This window comes from Piliocolobus tephrosceles, chromosome 4, assembly GCF_002776525.5.
Source record: "Piliocolobus tephrosceles isolate RC106 chromosome 4, ASM277652v3, whole genome shotgun sequence".
NCBI classification, from domain to species: domain Eukaryota; kingdom Metazoa; phylum Chordata; class Mammalia; order Primates; family Cercopithecidae; genus Piliocolobus; species Piliocolobus tephrosceles.
In genome coordinates this window covers 77,150,993-77,171,103 of record NC_045437.1, presented here as the reverse complement: position 1 = coordinate 77,171,103, position 20,111 = coordinate 77,150,993, and the positions used below count along the sequence as shown (strand labels likewise).

At 36.4% G+C, this 20,111-nt stretch overlaps 1 protein-coding gene across 3 annotated transcripts in view; it reads right to left on the bottom strand.

Annotated features, from left to right (window-relative positions):
- Positions 1 to 255: 255 nt before the first annotated feature.
- The window catches only part of ZFYVE16 (zinc finger FYVE-type containing 16), a 64,549-nt gene continuing 44,693 nt past the window's right edge, over positions 256 to 20,111 (bottom strand). For 2 of the 3 annotated variants that reach the window (XM_023214949.3, XM_023214948.2), the window contains 5 exons: positions 19,245 to 19,325; positions 6,772 to 6,934; positions 5,834 to 5,939; positions 4,844 to 5,011; positions 2,236 to 2,394 (listed from right to left, as the gene is read on the bottom strand). In XM_023214949.3, coding sequence (XP_023070717.2) covers positions 2,236 to 2,394; positions 4,844 to 5,011; positions 5,834 to 5,939; positions 6,772 to 6,934; positions 19,245 to 19,325 — 677 coding nt within the window. Of the gene's footprint in view, positions 2,395 to 4,843; positions 5,012 to 5,833; positions 5,940 to 6,771; positions 6,935 to 19,244; positions 19,326 to 20,111 lie in introns of all 3 variants that reach the window. The other variant, XM_023214947.2, reaches the window with a different exon arrangement.

The following is a 20,111-nucleotide window of genomic DNA, read 5'->3' as shown; positions in this document are numbered from 1 at the left end:
TAAATATCCAAGCATGCAATTTTCAGAAACAGGAAGTTTCCCACAATTGAATCTTTGTTCCTACATGGCCAAATCCTACTCTTTCTGTTGTCATACTCTGCACTTAAGCGCATACTACTTGTGGCATGGAATCCATAAATGTTGATAAAGAACTATGTCTAATTCTGTCAGAACAATTAATCATTTTTAGAAATTTTTGCTTAGAAACCTGGTAAAGTGCTCTGCATGTAGCAAGTATAAAAACACAAAGTTTGCTGAACAGCTGCATAAAACAGATGGGCTAGATTTTACTTCATATTTCAAAATTCAGAGAAAGAGAGTAGTATTAAAAGACATAAGCCAAAAATAGATCATTGCAGACTGAGTACAAAGAACTATTCTATTTCTTCACTCTTAAAAAATTAAAATTTCAAATTACGTACCAATGACCAAATAAGTAACATTCAGAAACATACTATATATCTACAAAGAATACTTCAAAATGTGCCTCCAAACTTCAGGCACGTAATTCCAATTTTTATTGAATGTAGAGATTTTAAGAAAACAATAGCTATGGAATCCAAAGCTATTCCATCATGTAAGAGCCCTCTACCATTTGGTTATTTTAAGACTGTGCAGTTACTTACACGGCAGAATACACACACTATATTAAGAAAACATAAATTGGGTTTGATATGCAATTGTTTTCATCTTACACCATTTCAATACATTTCACAAATTATAACAGGTTGCCATTTTAGTGAATATCTGCAACACTTTACATTGTTCATGAAGTAGCTACTTCCAGAAGGCTGATATTCTCCTCCAAATTGTCTTTGGCTAGTACTACAGATGTGATTCAGTCCAAACTATATGCCCAAACTGATTAAAATTCTCAGTCTCTCCTAGCTTGAGACCTCAGATCCTGAGTTATAACTTTGACTTGATCTTCAAGTTGAGATGCTTCATAAATATTTTTCTTAAAACAGGGCTATTTAACATAATTTATTTTTCTTGAAATATATGAGTGTTTTTGATACAAAAACATATTACACATAAGAATGTTTAAAGCATCAAAATAATGATTAAATTTTTTACATAAATGACAGGACTACAGTATGCCCCCCACTTTTTTGATGTTTGAAGAGGAAAGCTCTGTAACAATTTCAAATACATAGGATTTAACTTATGTTAATATCCTGTTATAAAAAATAACTACCATATAAAGAATTTAAAATATGCAAAAGTAATTAGTTTATTTAAATTTATACTTATACATTGGTGTCAGTGAAAATATGCTGAGTTGCCAAGAAATTTCAAAGGATTAAAGTGGAAGTGAAAAAACCTGTTTCAGGCTTCATTTATTGCTACATAATGACTACTTCAAGGGTCATCTGGCCTGTCGTCAGTCACTCTTAGAAGTGGTAAATACAGTGGTATACTTTGGAAGGAAAGGAGGAAAAAAATAATGCACTGTGATACAAAAATATTACCTATATATAAATTATTAAAGATTTATAAAACACATTCAGAATATGTTCTTGCTATAAAAACAATATACTTAAATATAGAAGCAAAAAGTCCTGAAGCACCCACAATTATTTTAATATCCATTTAATCAGGAAAAACTATATATATGGATATATAATACATACATATATAATAATTTGAGAAGAAAAAAGGCAAAATTCTGATTTTAATCCAAAAAGAGTTTATCTAATTATGGAGGTAGGTCTCCACTCCAATTATACAAATAAGTTATCAGCTTTATTCAAAGAATTATAAGTCTAAGATCTCGAAACTGGTTTTTGTGCCACTGAAATACAATTTTGACAGACTTTAGAAACCAGTATTCTAACTGGCATATACACAAAACAGATATTTCCTTCATAAGGTTACATCTGAAAAGAGCTTCATTAAAATCATTATTGGCATAAAGAGGTATACCTAAGTGCAGATACTTTGGCTTAGCATTTAAATAACACAGTAAATGCTACAAATTTCTTAGAAGAAATCTTTGTCTTTTTAGTACTTACATTAATTGTAAAGCTTCAAAAAGTATGGATCTCTTAAATTTGTAGATATTTAAATATTGTGCTAATGATCTGAAAAGATCATTCCTGCCTAAAGAGCAAAGCTTATGTGTTTCAAAAATCAGACATATTTATACTTTTAGTGTTTGTGGCATTTCAGCTTTAGTGCTGGAGTTAGTTTTAACAAATCAGGTTGCAATATGTAATACGGCACATTCTTTCACTAAAAAAGATGTTCTATAATGAAAAACACTAATTCTATTTCTAATGGTAAACTAGAGTTGGAGGTCCCACCATGGATCACAGGTATCAGAGCACTATCAAGATCATTTAGATAATGCTGAGGCAGAAGTTGGCCTTCAGATCCTGCCTGAAATTCAACCTGGAAAAAAAAAAATCTTGATAAGAAAATGAGCAATCTTGTCTAGCTCAGAATGTGAATATAAAATAAGTGAAATATTTTAAAATATCAGTTCAAGTATGTTAAATAAAATATTGATATATTTATTTTAAAAATTCTACATTCTCCTGTATCTTTTATCTGTCTACTACATAAATTATAATTGTCCCTCCCCATATATCATAAAGATAAAATTCCACTATGTCATACTTTATGTTTCCTCTAAATGAACACATAAACAAATTAGAGGGATTAAGCTTTGAATAACTGCCAACACTACTTAAATTAAAAACCCCATGGTATTAAAAATACTTAAATTTCAAATTTGTTATTGCAATAATATTTAATATTAGACTCTAACATTGGTGCAAATTACATTTTAATACATTTGGCTAAAAAAAATTTACAGTGCTTACTCAAATATAGTGGGTGCTTCCTTGAAAAGAGGGCTTTTAATAGTGAGATACAAACAAAACCCCTTTTCCAGTGAGAACTATGAGTAAAACATATCCTGGCTGGAGAAAAGCAAACCTTCAGCATATGAACTCACCCATGTTTAGATTAACTATTCTAATGAAGTCTCTGATTTGAAAATCTATACTGGATGTTGGAAAGAGTTACTTGGATGTCAGAAAGAGAACTTTCAGTTCAAATCTGTTAGGAAAATAAATATTCCTATTCCTAAAAAATTAGAAATATTTTCCTAACAGATTTCAACTGCAAGTTGAGAGAAAAACCAATTGTTTTTACATGCAAGATGATCATCACTCCTTGTTAAGAGAAATATGCATTAAAATAACACCGGGGGCCAGGCGTGGTGGCTCATACCTATAATCCCAACACTTTGGGAGGTCGAGGCAGGAGAATTGCTTGAGCCCAGGAGTTCAAGACCAGCCTGGGAAACACAGTGAGACCCCATCTCTTTAAAAAGTAATAATATTCATAATAATGCAGTATTATTTTTTACCTATCAAATTGTCCAAGTTCAAAAGTTTGATTATATACTTCTTTGATAAGGATGTGGGGGAGGCCAGGTGCAGTGGCTCACATCTATAATCCCAGCACTTTGGGAGGCCAAGGTGGGCAGATCACATGAGGTCAAGAGTTCAAGACTGGTCCAGCCAACATGGTGAAACCCCATGTCTGCTAAAAATACAAATATTAGCAAGGTGTGGTGGCACATGCCTGTAGTCCCAGCTACTTGGGAGGCTGAGGCAGGAGAACTGCTGGAACCCAGGGGGTAGAGGCTGCAGTGAGCCACAATCATGCCACTGCACTCTAGCCTGGGTGGCAGAATGAGACTCTGTCTCAAAAAAAGGATGTGGGGGAAAGAGCTCTCACAAATTGCTGGAGGAAATAAATATAAATTGACATAACTTCTATATGGGATAATATGGTAACATCTATTGAGTATATACTCAGGCCTGGAAATTCTACTCAGAATTTTTCTTATAGATATACTATGTAAAAGCAAAATATTGTGGACAACCTGAATGTCTATCAACATATATCAAATATGCATGAATAACGAGTTAGATAAATTATGGTACATTTATATAATCAACTACTATGCCACTGTTAAAAAGAACGTATACCAGTATTAATATCTTTAAGATATATTAAAGAAGGTAAAAAAATCTGTAAAAGGGGGAGATGAAAAAGGAGGACACACACTTATTTGCTTGTACATGCATAAAATCACAAAGAATACATAAGAAATGAGTAACACTGATTGCTTGGCTGGAGAGGGAGGATAAAGAAAAGTATGGAGGTGAACTGATGGGTTGGATGTCAACAGTAGGAAAGATATTTCCAAGGCTGTTGCCTTATACAACTCTACTGGGAACCATTTACATTGCAGTTTGGAGTTATTATCTCGAGTCCACCAGTTACACAGAATACAGTGTGAATGCTGCTGTCTGCAAATATTTGGTGAGGTGGTCCTGTTATATATACACTTTTAGACTTTTAAGATTTAAATCATGTACATATAGAATCTAGTCAGAATCAGTAAAATTTAAAACCTACCTATAAAAGGCAGAGTAGTCATGGAGAAGGGTTCAGTAAACTATGGCCTACAGGCCAAACTTGGCCCCACTGGGTAAACAAAATTTCACTGGAACATAGCCACACTTATTTGTTTACATACTGTGAATGGCTGCTTTCCCAATATAACAGTAGTGTTGAGTAGTTGTGAAAGAAACCATACTGCCTACAATGTCCAAAATAGTTACTGTCTGTCCTTTTACGGAAAAAGTTTGCTGACCCCTGTTGTGGAGATTAATATAGATAATATATGTGAAGTGTGTAGCACACATTTGATGCTCAACAAATTTTCATTCTCTTTCATCTCAAAAGGTTGAAGAAAAATTTGACTATTTTAATATGCAATACATTCATTTCAAAAATACATCACAAAAACAGGCCTCACCATATCAGTGTCAGTGGAAACTCTGAGTCCAATTTTATTCATCCCATTACTCTTTAGAGTTTTCAGGTGAGGGCACAGGGCAGCACTACAAGCCATGGCTATTTCTTTTGCAAACTGATAACAAGTTGATAAAATAGATAAATCCTGGTCCTTTAGAAAGTAGAACACCTGAAATGTATTTAATTAGGCAACAAGTCATGATTAAAATTAAAAGTAACTTTAAAATGCAACAATTGCTGCTTTCAATTCAAGTTTAAATTCCAATGTAAAGTACCATGAAAATCATTAGTTGTGAGAATTCAATATCAATAGCTTGATCTGTACTATAAGTAAAAACATAAAACCAAAAGTTATGGTAAATATGGAAACATCTCAGCAATTTTTGCCTGAAGTTAATTTGTAGCAAGGAAAGCCTTGTTAAATCAGTATGAGTCTATCCTGTAAAGAACACCTATATGAAGTTAAGATAAAACAAATCATGTTCCATTGTGCCTATATTCTCTATAGGTTCTATTTTGCACATGTAATAAAATCACAAAGAATGCATAAGAAATAAATATGAGGGGGAATAAGGAGGTAGACTAAGGAGTTGGGGGTCTACAGTTTCATATCTAATTTAAAGAAAATACTAAAGCATGAAAAAATAACTTTCATATGTGAATGCTGATTATAAATAAATGACAATATCTTATTTTTCATAATATCTGAGGAAAATGAAAATACGGTCAAATAATATATTACAGTACTAAGATGGCAATGCTGCCAACACAGATGGTAGGCAGTACCACCATTTGATAGCCTGAACTAACCCTATAGAAATCCAATTCTGGTGTATAAAAGTCTGGGGTGGAAATGTGTATGTCTCCAAGTGTAGCAATAAAAAGTATAATAAGCTACACATAAATATTTAGAGGTTGAGAATGCACAATCTCCAAAGAACAAAAATCATACTGAAACACAGCATGTAAAGGGACCTTCTTTCTTAGCTACCTCGGTACACTTTACAATCTTCTCATCAGTTTCAAAATCTGCTTCCAGTTTTACTTTTTCACTTGGAAATCCTTGTAATGATATTCCATCCACTGAACTGGTAACACTATGAAATAAAACATAATACAATAGAATTATTGGCACCAATGTGTTTTTTGAAATGAATTATTAGATTTGAACAGACGGAATGAGGGAAAAAATATAAAAGAAGATATCTCCATTATATACAAAATAATTAAATCTGTAGTTCATATTCATTTACCAAGATTTGATTGTGTAGTAATCTTTTTTCGTTCATCAATAAATTATATCTCCTTTTTCATATGCCCAATTCAGACCTGAAGTTTAAAATACCTTAGACAGTCTAATAAAAAAGCTGCCTCATGAATTCAAAAACTCTATTTTGGAATCCTTCAGCCCTCTTCTTCCTTCTTTGCTCCAGACCCCTTAGCCAATCTCAAAAAAAGAAAGAAAATGGGTAACTGAAAAGAGGAAGGAGTGGCAGTAATAATCTGTAAGGCCTCTAATGTAAATATTATTAAATTCAGTTGTTTGTATTTATAGTGAATCAAAATAATACAGTATATATCTTCCAAAGGGAATCTTTTACTTATGTGACAAAAATAGGTACCATCTGAAAGAAAAAGTGTCTTGCCTTTCTCAGCTGTGGCATCAAGCCCACACTGCTACACAATGGATGTTTCATCATCAAGCCCCTCCCAAATAGACCATCCTGGCCCCAAAACCACACCACCATTTATGAAGTTAGTTAGGTACATATTTGAAAAACAGATTGCATTCATTAATTTGAGTAAAGGCATTTAAATTGATGGTATAAAAATTGATTTGTTCATAAAATATTTAATTTTATTAATAGGATGTTTTAATCCTGCACTTCCCTTCAAATCAATTATATTTTAGCATTTAAAAATTCCTACCCTTTGTTTCCTTTTTCTTCAGCATCTACCCAGCAGATATCCACATATTCTCTCAGGTCTACTGCATCAACTTTCCCACATGTAATTTTAAAGTCTTTCTGCTCTCGTAAAGCTAGCCGCAAGCCATTCATGGTCTCTGGAGTTATTTGTACCATTAAGCCATCTAGAAATGAGAGTAAGTTTCACATTTCTTTTGCCAAATACCAATGTGTATATCTAAGCCATAAAATTTGCTACCAAAATATGTTCTGTGTAAGATTCAAGTTTTAAATCATTTGCTAATCATCTTAATGGTTGTTTTCCACTAGGAAATAAGTATTTTGCAAAGTTAAGAATTTTTTTTTAAGGTTGAAACAAAGATGAGAATTTCTGCTTCTGGCTATGATGAAATAACTCATACCAGATAGCCCTTTCATGACAACCAATCCTAAGACTAGACAAAATATATGAGATAACTGTTTTTAGGTTCTGGACAATAGGCAGTGCAATACTGAGATCCCTAGAGGGAATCTGAAGAGGTTAAGCCCACAGTTATCTCCAGGTACAGAGAGGAAATTATTCCCAGACAGACAGCCCTTACTCTCTGCCCTGGGCTCTCTGCGTGGGGATAATTTCTTCAAGGTGACCCACTAAGTCTACAATGGCCCTATTGGCTGAGAGCTCAGAGATAAAGAGTTTGGTGAAGCCTAGAATCTGCAGTCAGGACACTTAAGAGTGGGGCACTAGAAAACTGCATGGAAGACTTTGAAGTCTTTGGACTAGAACTGGGGACACAATGACAGAGACTAGATGAGGCTTAAACATAGCATAGTGTTATAGCATGGGGAACAGAATGGAGATAATAGAAGTTAAATAATGTTGGGGAATTTGGTCATGTGGACCAACCAAAGTGAATAGACTTTATTAACACCTCATTAACAAGCATTGTAGACAAGCCAAAATGAAGCCCTTACAAAATCTATAGGCAAAATAGATTTGAAGACTGAGTACTGTCAAATTAGTGGGGACTGGGAAACACCTTAGGATTTCTACAAATCCATCTTAATAAAGTGAAAAATCAAGTCTAGGCAATGTCAAGCTTATCAACCATGAAACTGCCTACTAAAACATAAACAAACCTTCTTCAGCAAAATGTAATTAGAATCTAGTTTCTAAAGCACGTAACAATGACAAATACACAATCAAAAATTACTAGACAGGCCAGGTATGGTGGCTCACAACTGTAATCCCAGTGCTTAGGGAGGCCAAGGAGGGAGTATCTCTTAAGGCCAGGAGTTCAAGACCAGCCTGGACAACACAGTGAAACCCCATCCCTACAAAACGTTCAAAAATTAGCCAGGTGTGGTGGTGTGCACCTGCAGTTCCACCTACTCAGGAGGCTGATGCAGGAGGATCACTTAGCCCAGGAGTTCAAGGCTGCAGTGAGCTATGACTGTACCACTGTACTCCAGCCTGGGCAACAGAGTGAGAGCCTGTCTCAAAAAAAAAAAAAAAAAATTACTAGACAGAAATGAGAAAATGTGACCCCTTCGGCAACTGAAACCAACTTCAAGATGGCCAATTAAGCATATAAAAATTTTAAAAGAGCTATAATAAATATATTCAAAGACAGGCTAGGAGCGGTGGCTCATGCCTGTAATCCCAGCACTTTGGGAGGCTGAGGCGGGCGGATCATGAGGTCAGGAGATCGAGATCATCCTGGCTAACACGGTGAAACCCTGTCTCTACTAAAAATACAAAAAATTAGCCAGGCGAGGTGGCGGGCGCCTGTAGTCCCAGCTACTCGGGAGGCTGAGGCAGAAGAATGGCGTGAACCCAGGAGGTGGAGCTTCCAGTGAGCCAAGATCGCGCCATTGCACTCCAGTCTGGGCAAGAGAGTGAGACTCCATTTCAAAAAATACATACACACACACACACACACATATGTATATATATGTATGTATATTCAAAGACCTACAGGAAACACATTCAAAGAATAAAAAGCAAATATAGGCTAAATAAAGGTATAATAAATCTTGAGAGAAATACCAACTGGAAAAAGAAACAAAAAGAAATTCTGGAACAGGAAAGTACAATCTAACTAAAACTGAAACCTCAAAGGAGAGACTTAACAGTAGACTAAAGAAGGCAAAGAAAGAACTGGAGAAAATAAAGAAAAATCAGAATAAATAAAGAAAAGTATGCAATCTGAAGAACACAAAGAAAAAACATTGAAGAAAAAATGAGCAGAGCATCCAGAATCTATGGGATAACACAAAACAATCTAACACACACGTACATATATTTGCGTACACAGACACACACACACAGTGACAGAGTCCTAGAAGAAGAGAGACTGGGATCTAGGCACACATAGTTAAGCTGATAAAAAACAAATACAAAGATGGTATCTCAAAAACAGACTGATGCCAGTGGCTCATACCTGTAATCCCAGTATTTTGGGGAGGCTAAGGTGGGAGGATCACTTGAGTCCAGGAGATTGAGACCAGCCTGGACAACATAGGAAGACACCTCATCTTTACAATCTTTTTTTTTTTTTTTTAATTAGCCACGCATTGTGGCATGTGCTTGTAGTCCCAACTACTCAGAGGCTGAGATGGGAGGATCGCTTGAGCCCAGGAGTTCAAGCCCCAGCCTGCACGACATAGTGAGACCTTGTCTCTACAAAAAAACAAAACAAAAAAAATAGCCAGGTGTGGTGGTGTGTGCCTGTAGTCCTAGCTACTCAGGAGGCTGAGGTGGGAGCACTGCCTGAGCCTGGGAGGTTGAGGCTGCAGTAAGCCATGATCATGCCACTGCACTCCCACCTGGGTAAGAATGAGATCCCGGGTGAGAATGAGTCTCAAAAAAAAAAAAAAAAAAAAGAGAGAGAAAGAAAAGAAATGAGAGGAAAAATATTTGGATATCTCAAATTCCATTATCAGAGTGACAGATATGGCACATAAAAATTAAACATGGATCCAGACAGGTGTGCTTATGATTATTGCTTCTATTATATTAAGAGTCCCAGTCAGTAACCAAAATAAATAAAGAGCATAAGAATTGCAAAGAAAAAAGCAAAATTACACAATTTGATTATATAATTTTAGCTACACAGAAAAGTCTAAAAGAATCTACAGATAAATTATTATAAATAAGAGTATATAATGTAGCTGAATATGTTTAAAAATGCAGAGATAAATTCATTTCTACATACCAGAAACAGATTACAATTTTAATTTAATAAGATACTATTTACATCGGCAATAAAATCTATAAGGTAAAGGAATAAATCAAGAAAATATATACAAGGCCTAAACCAAAAATCATAAAGTCACATACCACAAAACAACATTTCAGTCAATGAGGGATCACATATACAACAGTAATCCCATGAGATTATAATACAGTATTTTTTTTACTGTGCCTTTTCTGTGTTTAGATATGTTTAGATACACAAATGCCATCATATTATAATTGTCTACCATATTCAGAACAGTAACATGCCATAGAGGTTTACAAACTAGGAGCAATTGGCTATACCATACAGCCTAGGTATGCACTAGACTATACCATCTAGGTTTGTGTAAGTGCACTCTGTGAAGTTTGCACAATGACAAGATTGCCTAATGAAACATTTCTCAGAATGTATCTCCATCACTAAGCAACATATAACTGTAGATTTGAAATAAGGTGAGAGTCTACTATACGGATAGGAACACTGAAAATGGAAAATGTGCCAATTTTCTCAAAATTAAGCTAATGATTTAATGCAACCCCAAATAAAAATTCCCATAGACCTTTTGTAAACCTGACAAGTTGATCCTAAAATTAATATGAAAAATCGAAGGACTTACACTGGCCAGGACACCACTGAAAAGAAGAATAAAGCATATGGGTGCCATCAACCTCCTGAGTAGCTTGGGGTACAGGTGCATGCCACCATGAAGTTTTCATTTTAATTGTTGTAATTTTTAACTCCAGAATTTATATATTTTTCTTATAATTTTATCATTTCTATTACTTCATTGATATTCTGTTTGGTTACACATCATTCTCATGCTTTCCTTTGGTTGTTTAGACAGAGTTTCCTTTAGTTCTCTGAACATATTTTAAATAATTGATTTATACTCTTTGTCTTGTAAGTGTAATGTCTTTGTTTCCTTAGGGACAGTTCCTGTTACTTGCTTTTCCCTTCACGTATAGACCATATTTTCCTGTTTCTTTGCATATCTGGCAATTTTATGTTGAAAATGAGACATTTTAAGTAATTAATAAGGCAACCCTGGAAATCAGATTTTGTCTTCTCCACAGAGTTTGTTTTTGTTGCTGTTTGTTGTTATATGGCTTTTTTGAACTAATTCTGTAAAATCTTTGTCATACATATGTAGTCACTAAAGTCTCTGCTGAGTTAGCTTATTAGTTGTCTAATTATTGAACTGAGATATCCTTAAATGCCTGAAACCAATAACTATCCTAGTCTTTGCTGGAAGGTCTATGTGCTTGTTAGGGCATGCCTTCAACATTCAAGTCAGGCAGTGGACAACTCCACCTTGGCCATCACTTCCTGCTTGTGCAGAGGCTCAAGGTCCATCTGAGGTGGACACATATGACATTCCCAGGTCTTTCCTGGGCTTGTGCACAGCCTTGTACTTGCAACTTGCATGTGACTCCTTACCAACATAGCATTCTCCAGCTTTTACTTTTAACCTTTAGATTTGCCTGTTGTTTGCCTCAATTGTTATCCACAGCTAGAGGCTGGTTAAATGCTTGCTGTATGCATAATCATTCAATTTTGACAAATGCTCCCTGAGAAAAGATTTTTCCCACTGGGTAAGCTTGGAGTCAGGACAAGTAAAACAGCCTTGTAAGTAGGGTCTTCCAGGAAACCACCTGAGAAGTCAAATAATGACAACTGTCTGATAGTAAGTTTTTGAAGGAGCTCCAACCCCTTACTGCCCCCTGTTGGTTTTCAAGGATTCTGCTGTGCTGCAGATGAGAGGATAGGTATAGGGCAAGTTAAAATAACAGAAAGCTTGCTATTCTTACCAAGATTCTGTCATTTTTTCTTTAATAAACCATCCCCAATTGCTATAAACTTTTGGTTAATTTCCAGAATTCTGAAAGAGTTGCTTCTGATTCTTTGCCAGTTTCCTCATTCCTTTTATGGGGCAGAGTATTTTTTGAGGTTTTCAGTGTGGCAACTTTCACTAATGTCATCCTCCATAGTATCTCAGTTACAGAGCTTTATAGGAAACCCTTTTATCCAAAGAAATAGGAAAATATGGCCTATACACGAAGGGAAAAGCAAGTAACAGGGACTGTCTGTAAGGAAACAAAGACATTACATTTACTAGACAAAGGGTATAAATCAATTATTGTAAATATGTTCAGACAACTAAAGGAAACTATGTCTAAAGAATCAAAGAAAGTATGAGAATGATGCCTAACCAAACAGAATATCAATGAAATGATATAAATTACAAAATTATAAGAAAAAAATTCAAATTCTGGAGTTCAAAATTACTATTAAAATGAAAACTTCACTAGTGGAGTTCAACAACAGATTTGACTAGGCAGAAGAATTTGTGAATTTGAAAAGAGACCAACTAAGACTACCTGGTCTGATGAACAGGAAGAAAAAAGAAGAAAAATGAACAGACCCTCAGAGACGTTGTGGGTATATCAAGAATACCAACATATGCGGCTCGGCAGAGTGGCTCATGCCTGTAATCCCAGCACTTTGGGAGGTTGAGGCAGGTGGATCACCTGAGGTCAGGAGTTCGAGACCAGCCTGGCCAACATGGTGAAACCCTGTCTCTACTAAAAGTACAAAAAATTAGCTGGGCGTGGTGGTGGGCGCCTGTAATCCCAGCTAACGGGAAGCTGAGGCAGGAGAAATGCTTGAACTCAGGAGGCGGAGGTTGCAGTGAGTCAAGATCGTGCCATTGCACTCAAGCTTGGGCAACAACTAGGAAACTCCATCTCAAAAAAAAAAAAGAATACCAATATATGCATAATGAAAAACACTAATCTGAACATCTAAGAATCACGGAGAATTCCAAGTACACTATAAATGCAAAGGGATCCAGCCCTAAACACATCATAGTCAAATTGTGAACGACAAAGAGTGACATGAAAGCAGCAACAAAGCAAATCATGACATACAAAGGATTTCAAATAAAATTAACTGCTGATTTCCTAATCAGAAATTACGTAGAGACTAGGCACAGTGGCTCATGCCTATAATTCCAATGCTTTGGGAGGGTGAGGCAAGAGGAATGCTTGAGCCTAGGAGTTTGAGACCAGCCTGGGCAACACAGTCAGACCCTGTCTCTACAAAAAATAGAAAAAAATTAGCTAGACATGGTGGTACATGTCTGTAGTTCCAGCTACTCAGGAGGCTGAGATGGGAGGGTCATTTGAGCCCAAGAGTCAAGGCTATAGTGAGCTGTGATTATGCCACTGCACTCCAGCCAGGGTGACAAAGCTAAATCCTGTCTCAGAAAAAAGAAAAAAAAAGAAAGAAAGAAAGAAAAGGAAAAAAAAAAAAAAAGAAACCACGGAGGCCAGAAGACAGTGGAAAGACATATTCAAAGTGCTAAATGAAAAATATTATTAACCAGAAAGTCTATGTCCAGCAAAACTCTCCTTCAAAAATGAAGGAGAAATTAGCACATTCCCATATAAACAAAAACAGAGAAAATGTGTTGCTGGCGCATCTCAAGTACAAGAAATACTAAAGTGAGTACCTCACACTTAAATAAAAGGATGCTAGACAGTAACTTGAATGCACATGAATAAAAGAATAGGTAAGGTAACTACATAGGTTAATATATAAGAACATACATGTATTTTGGGTTGTAACGCTTTCCTCTTCTCATTTAAAAAACATCTGCATAAATCAATAATTATAAATCAGTGTTGATGGGCACATAATGTATACACATGTAATTTGTATGGCAATAACAACACAAAGGAGGAGAGAGGAAATGATAAACAGGAGAAAACTTTTTATATACTATGGAAATTAGATTGGTATTTATCTGAATTATATTATTAAACATTTAGGTATTAACTGTAATGCCTATTAAATAACTAAAAAATATATATTAAAAGAAGTGACAAGTGAATTAAAATGGTACACTAGAAAATATCTAACACAAAAAAAATATCTAACACAAAAAAAACAGTAGGGAAGGAACAGAGAAACAAAATATAATTGACAAACCTTTACTAGAATAACCAAGAAAAAAAGAAGATTCAAATTACTAAAATCAGCAATTAATAAGGGGACATTACTACCAATGTCACAGAAATAAAGGATTATAAGGGAGTACTACGAAGAATGCTATGCCAACAAATTAGATAACATAAATGAAATGGATAAATTCTTAGTGATATGGTTAGGCTTTGTGTTCCCACCCAAATCTCATTTTGAATTCTAATCCCCATAATCCACACATGTCAAGGGAGAGAACAGGTGGAAGTAATTGAATCATGGGGGCAGGTCCCCCCATGCTGTTGCTGTGATAATGAGACAGTTCTAGAAAGATCTGATGGTTTTATAAGGGACTCTTCCCCTTAGCTCAGCACTTCTACCAGCCGCCTTGTGAAGAAGGTGCTTTGCTTCCCCTTCACCTTCTGCCATGATCATAAGTTTCCTGAGGCTGTGCTGAACTGTGAGTCAATTAAACCTCTTTCCTTTATAAATTACCCAGTCTTGGGTATGTCCTTATAGCAGCATGAGAACAGACTAATACAGTAAATTGATACCACACAGAGTGGGGTGTTGCTATAAAGATACTTGAAAATGTGGAAGTGACTTTGGAACTGCGTATCCAGGCAGAGGTTAGAACAGTTTGGAGGGCTCAGAAGAAGAGAGGAAGATGTGGGAAAGTTTGAAATTTCCTAGCGACTTGTTGAATGGCTTTGACCAAAATGCTGATAGTGATATGGACAATGAACTCCAGGCTGAGGTGATCTCAGATAGAGAGGAGGAACTTGTTGGGAATGAGAATAAAGGTGACTGTTGCTATGCTTTGGCAAAGAAACTGGCAGCATTTTGCCCCTGCCCTAGAGATCTGTGGAACTTTGAACTTGAGAGAGATAATTTAGGGTATCTGGCGGAAGAAATTTCTAAGCAGCAAAGCATTCAAGAGGTGATTTAGGGGCTCTAAAAAGCATTAAGTTTTACGCATTCACAAAGAGATACTTTGGAACTGAAACTTATATTTAAACGGGAAGCAGAGCATAAAAGTTTGGAAAATTTGCAGCCTGACAATGCTATAAAGAAAAACCCATTTTCTGAGAAGAAATTCAAGCTGGCTGCAGAAACTTGCATAAGTAATGAGAAGCCAAACATTAATCCCCAAGACAATGGGGAAAATGTCTCTAGGGCATCTCAGAGACCTTCACAACAGCCCCTCCCATTACAGGCCTGGAGGTCTAAGAGGGAAAAATGGTTTTGTGGGCCGGGTACAGGGCCTTACTGCTTTGTGTAGTTTCAGGACTTGGTGCCCAGTGTCTCAGTCATGGCTAAAGGGGCCAACATACAGCTCAGGCCATTGCTTCAAAGGGTGCATGCCCCAAGCTTTGGTGGCTTACAGGTGGTGTTGGGCCTGTAGGTGCACAGAAGTCAAGAACTGAGGTTTGGGAACCTCCACCTAGATTTCAGAGGATGCATGGAAATGCCTGGAGGTCCAGGCAGAAGTTTGCTGCAGGGGTGGAGCTCTCATGGAGAACCTCTGCTAGGGCAGCGTAGAAGGGAAATATGGGGTTGGAGCACCCACAGAGAGTCCCCACTGGGGCACTGCCTAGTGGAACTGTGAGAAGAAGGTCACCATCCTCCAGACCCCAGAATGGTAGATCCACCAACAGCTCGTACTGTGTGCTTGGAAAAGTGCCAGATACTCAACGCCAGCACATGAAAACAGCTGTGAGAGGCTGCACCCTGCAAAGCCACAGAGCCAGAGCTGCCCAAGGCTGTAGAAGCCCACCTTTTACATCAGCATGACCTGGATGTGAGACACGGAGTCAAAGGAGATCATTTTAGAGGTATAAGATTTGACTGCCCTGCTGGATTTCAGACTTGCACGGGGCCTGTAGCGCCTTCATTTTGGCCAGTTTCTCACATTTGGAACGGGTGTATTTACCCAATGCCTGTATCCCAAATGTATCCGGGAAGTAACTAACTTGCTTTTGATTTTACAAGCTCATAGGCAGAAGGGACTTGCCTTGTCTCAGATGAGACTTTGGACTTGGACTTTTGGGTTAATGCTGGAATGTGTTAAGACTTTGGGAGACTGTTGCAAAGACATGTTTGTGTCTTGAAATGTGAGGACATGAGATTTGGGAGGCGCCAGGGGAAGAATGATATAGTTAGACCTTGTGTCCCTACCCAAATCTCATTTTGAATTGTAATCCCCATTAATGCCCGCATGTCAAGGGAGAGACCAGGTGGAGGTAACTGGATGATGGGGGCAGTTTCTCCCATGCTGTTCTAATGATAGCAAGTAAGTTCTCACAAGATCTGATGGTTTTATAAGGGGCTCTTCCCCCTTAACTCAGCACTTCTCCTTTCTGCTGCCTTGTGAAGAAGGTGCCTTGCTTCCCCTTCACCTTCCACCACGACTGTAAGTTTCCTGAAGCCTTCCCAGCCATACTGAACTGTGAGCCAATTAAATCTCCTTCCTTTGTAAATTACCCAGTCTCAGGCAGTTCTTTATAGCAGTGTGAAAACGGACTAATACACTTAGAAAGCCACATATTACCACAATTGATTAAAAAAAAATTAGAAAATCTAAATGTATAGACAGAAATGTATTCCCCCAGAATTCATATGTTGAAGCCCTAACCCCTAAATGTAACTGTATTTGGAGTTGGGCCTTTAAGGAGGTAATTAAAGCTAAATGAAGTCATAAAGGTGAGGCCTTAATCTGAAAGGACTGGTGTTTTTTTGTGTTTTTGTTTTGTTTTGTTTTGTTTTTTGAGACAGTCTCTCACTCTGTCACCCAGGCTAGAGTGCAATGGCATGATCTCGGCTCACTGCAACCTCTGCCTCCCAGGTTCATATGATTCTCCTGCCTCACCCTCCCAAGTAGCTGGGATCACAGGCACCCACCACTATGCCCAACTAATTTTTGTATTTTTAGTAGAGATGGGGTTTCACCATGGTGGCCAGGCTCAAACGCCTGACCTCAAAAGATCCTCCTGCCTCAGCCTCCCAAAGTGCTGGGATTACAGGCATGACCCACCATACCCAGCCTAGGACTAGTGTTCTTATAAGAAGAAGAGATACTGGAGCTCTGAGAGTGCACACAGAGAAAAGGCCATGTAAGGACACAGCCACCCACAAGCCAAGGAGACAAGCCTTACCAGAAACCAACCTTGTTGGCACCTTGATCTTGGACTTCTAGCCTCTAGAATTGTGAGAAAATAAATACATGTTTTTTACATTACTCAATCTGCTGTATTTTGTTATGGCAGCCCAAATTGATGAAGATGAAGTAATCCCAAAAAAACCTGAAAATACTCATAATTAAAAGAGTAGACATAATTATTTGCAGTGACTGGATCTTATTTGGATACCGATTTGAACAAACATTTTAAGTGAGAAAATTGGAGTAATGTGACTACTGATTGGATATACAGGAATTATTGATATAATATTTATGTGTGATAATACAGGTGTCCCTTATCAGAAGTGCACAGGGCCAGAAGTGTTTCAGATTTCAGATTTTTTTTTTGGATTTTGGAATATTTGCATTATATACTTGGCAGCTGAGCATCTGAAATTGAAATGTGAAATCTGAAATGCTCCAATTTTTGAGCACTTCTATAGAGTGTCATGTCAGCACTCAAAGAGTTTAGGATTTTGAAGCATTTCAGATTTCAGGTCTTTGGATTTGGAATGCCTAATCTGTAGTTTTGTGCTTATGCTTCTTAAAAAATACTTTTTCTTTTAGAAATATATATTATTTGTGAATGAAATGATATAATAAAAATAATACAATGAGAGGAGAGTAGGTAAGGAGTATGGATAAAGTAGGATTGGCTACAAATTGATAATTGTCAAAGGTGGGTGATGGTTCCATTAATGTTAATCATATTATCCTTTTTTGCTTTTATACATGCTTGATTTTTTCATAGTAAAAGTGAAAATGTTTACAATAATAATAAAATAGTACGGAATTGGTACAGAGTTAAGCAAATGGACTAAAACAAAACAAAAGCTAAGAATATATAGCCCAGAAATGGACTATTGTGCAAGTAAAACATGCTATGTGACAGAGATAGCATTAACAATTACTAGGGCAAAGGGAAAATTCAATATCTGATGCTGGATCAACCCCTATTCAAATGACAAAAAAAGTCACTGGATTTCTCTACCTCACACAGCACACAAAATTAAATTCCAGATAAATTAGGGACTAAAGTATGAAAAGCAAAACTTTAAATCTTCAAAGACAACATAGGAGAGTATCTTTCAAAACCATATGATAGACTTCTTAAATAAAAAACATTAGCCATAAAAGAGTCATAAATTATACTGTATTAAAATGAGAACTTCTATTTAAAAAGACACTAAAAATGGGAGAGGAGGAATATAAAATACATAAAATTGTGTAACTACAAGTCAGTCAGAAAAAGACGCACAATCCAATAGAAAAAAGGGCAAAAGATACGAATAGACATTTCACAGAAGAGGCAACATGCATATCCAATAAATATGTAATAGGATGCTCTGCTTATTAGTAATTAGGGATATGCTAATTATGACTATATTCAGAGACACCTACAGGATTGACACAAATTAAGCAGTCTGATAATATCATGTTTGGAGAAAATGTAGACCAATCATAAATTTTATATATTCTGATGGTAATGTAAATTAGTGCAACCAATTTGGAAAGCAACTTAGCAATACTTTGTAAAGTGAACATTTACTAATCTATTAGCCCATAAATTCCACTCTTGCATATATATTTTAGAGAAACTCTTGAATATATTCTTAGAAGAGAAACAACCCAGAAGTTCATGATCAGGAGATGAATATACTGTCATACATTCACAAAATATTTAATAGCATTTAAAATGAATAAGCTATAGTTGTAAGAAACAATATGCATAAATTTTAGAAACTCATGTTGTATGAAAATAGGGAATTCCACCTAAGTATGTGAAGAATGATTTCACTTTTATTTATCTCTGAAATAAGCATAAACAATATGTTGTTTAGGCAGATGTATATACAAAGTGAAAAACAATTAAGCAAGAGACTGATAAACACCGTATTCAGTCTAGTCACTAATTCCTGGGGAAAGGCAGAAGAGAGAGGTAAGTCTTCTACTTCTTGTGCTGGTTGATTTCGTAAGTTTGTGGTACTGTGCTTTATAACTTACGTATGTTCTTGTGTAAATATCAAATATATTTTTAAAAGGTTACAGAAAAATTACTCTACATTAAAACATCATTAAAAATGAAATTCATACCTTCAACTATGCTGGACTTAGCAAGAAATCCTGAAGATGTTTTTAGAGCTCCATTGAATACCACAAAACTTGCACCTGTCACTGATCAAGAAATACAACAATTATTTGTTTTAAACTGCTCATTTTTATGTTACACATTTGTTAAATGCAGAATGTGGATTGCACATAAGTACTCAATAAATGTTATACCCACACAAACTAGAAAACTAATTAAAAAAACAACAAAAAAAAGATAAAATATTACATTAAAATAATGCGACTGGACGCGGTGGCTCATGCCACCAGATTGGTGGCTCAATCCCAGCACTTTGGGAGGCCAAAAAGGGCGGATCACCTGAGGTCAAGGGCGGATCACCTGACCAGCCTGGCCAACATGGTGAAACCTCGTCTCTACTAAAAACACAAAAATTAGCCAGAAGTGGTGGCAGGCACCTATAATCCCGGCCACTCAGGAGGCTGAGGCAGAACTGCTGGAACCCAGGAGGTGGAGGTTCCAGTGAGCCGAGATTGCGCCACTGCACTCCAGCCTGGGCGACAGAGCAAGACTCTGTCTCAAATAAATAAATAAATAAATTTATATTTAATAAATTAATATTTTTATTAACAATTGATGGAATATTATACTGTTTTAAATGTTTGAGGGTGTAGGAAATCAAACATTCACTACTGGTGACAGCACAAATCAGAACAGTCTTTACGGAGCCCTAACTTGGCATTTTTCTATTAAAATTACAAGTAAATGTATCCTTTGACACACCAATTCCACTTCTAGGAATTTATCTTACAGATAGGTTCAAATGTGTACAAAACAGCATGTGTACAAAACTATTCACTATAGCGTTTTTATAAATAGCCCCTAAGGATTGG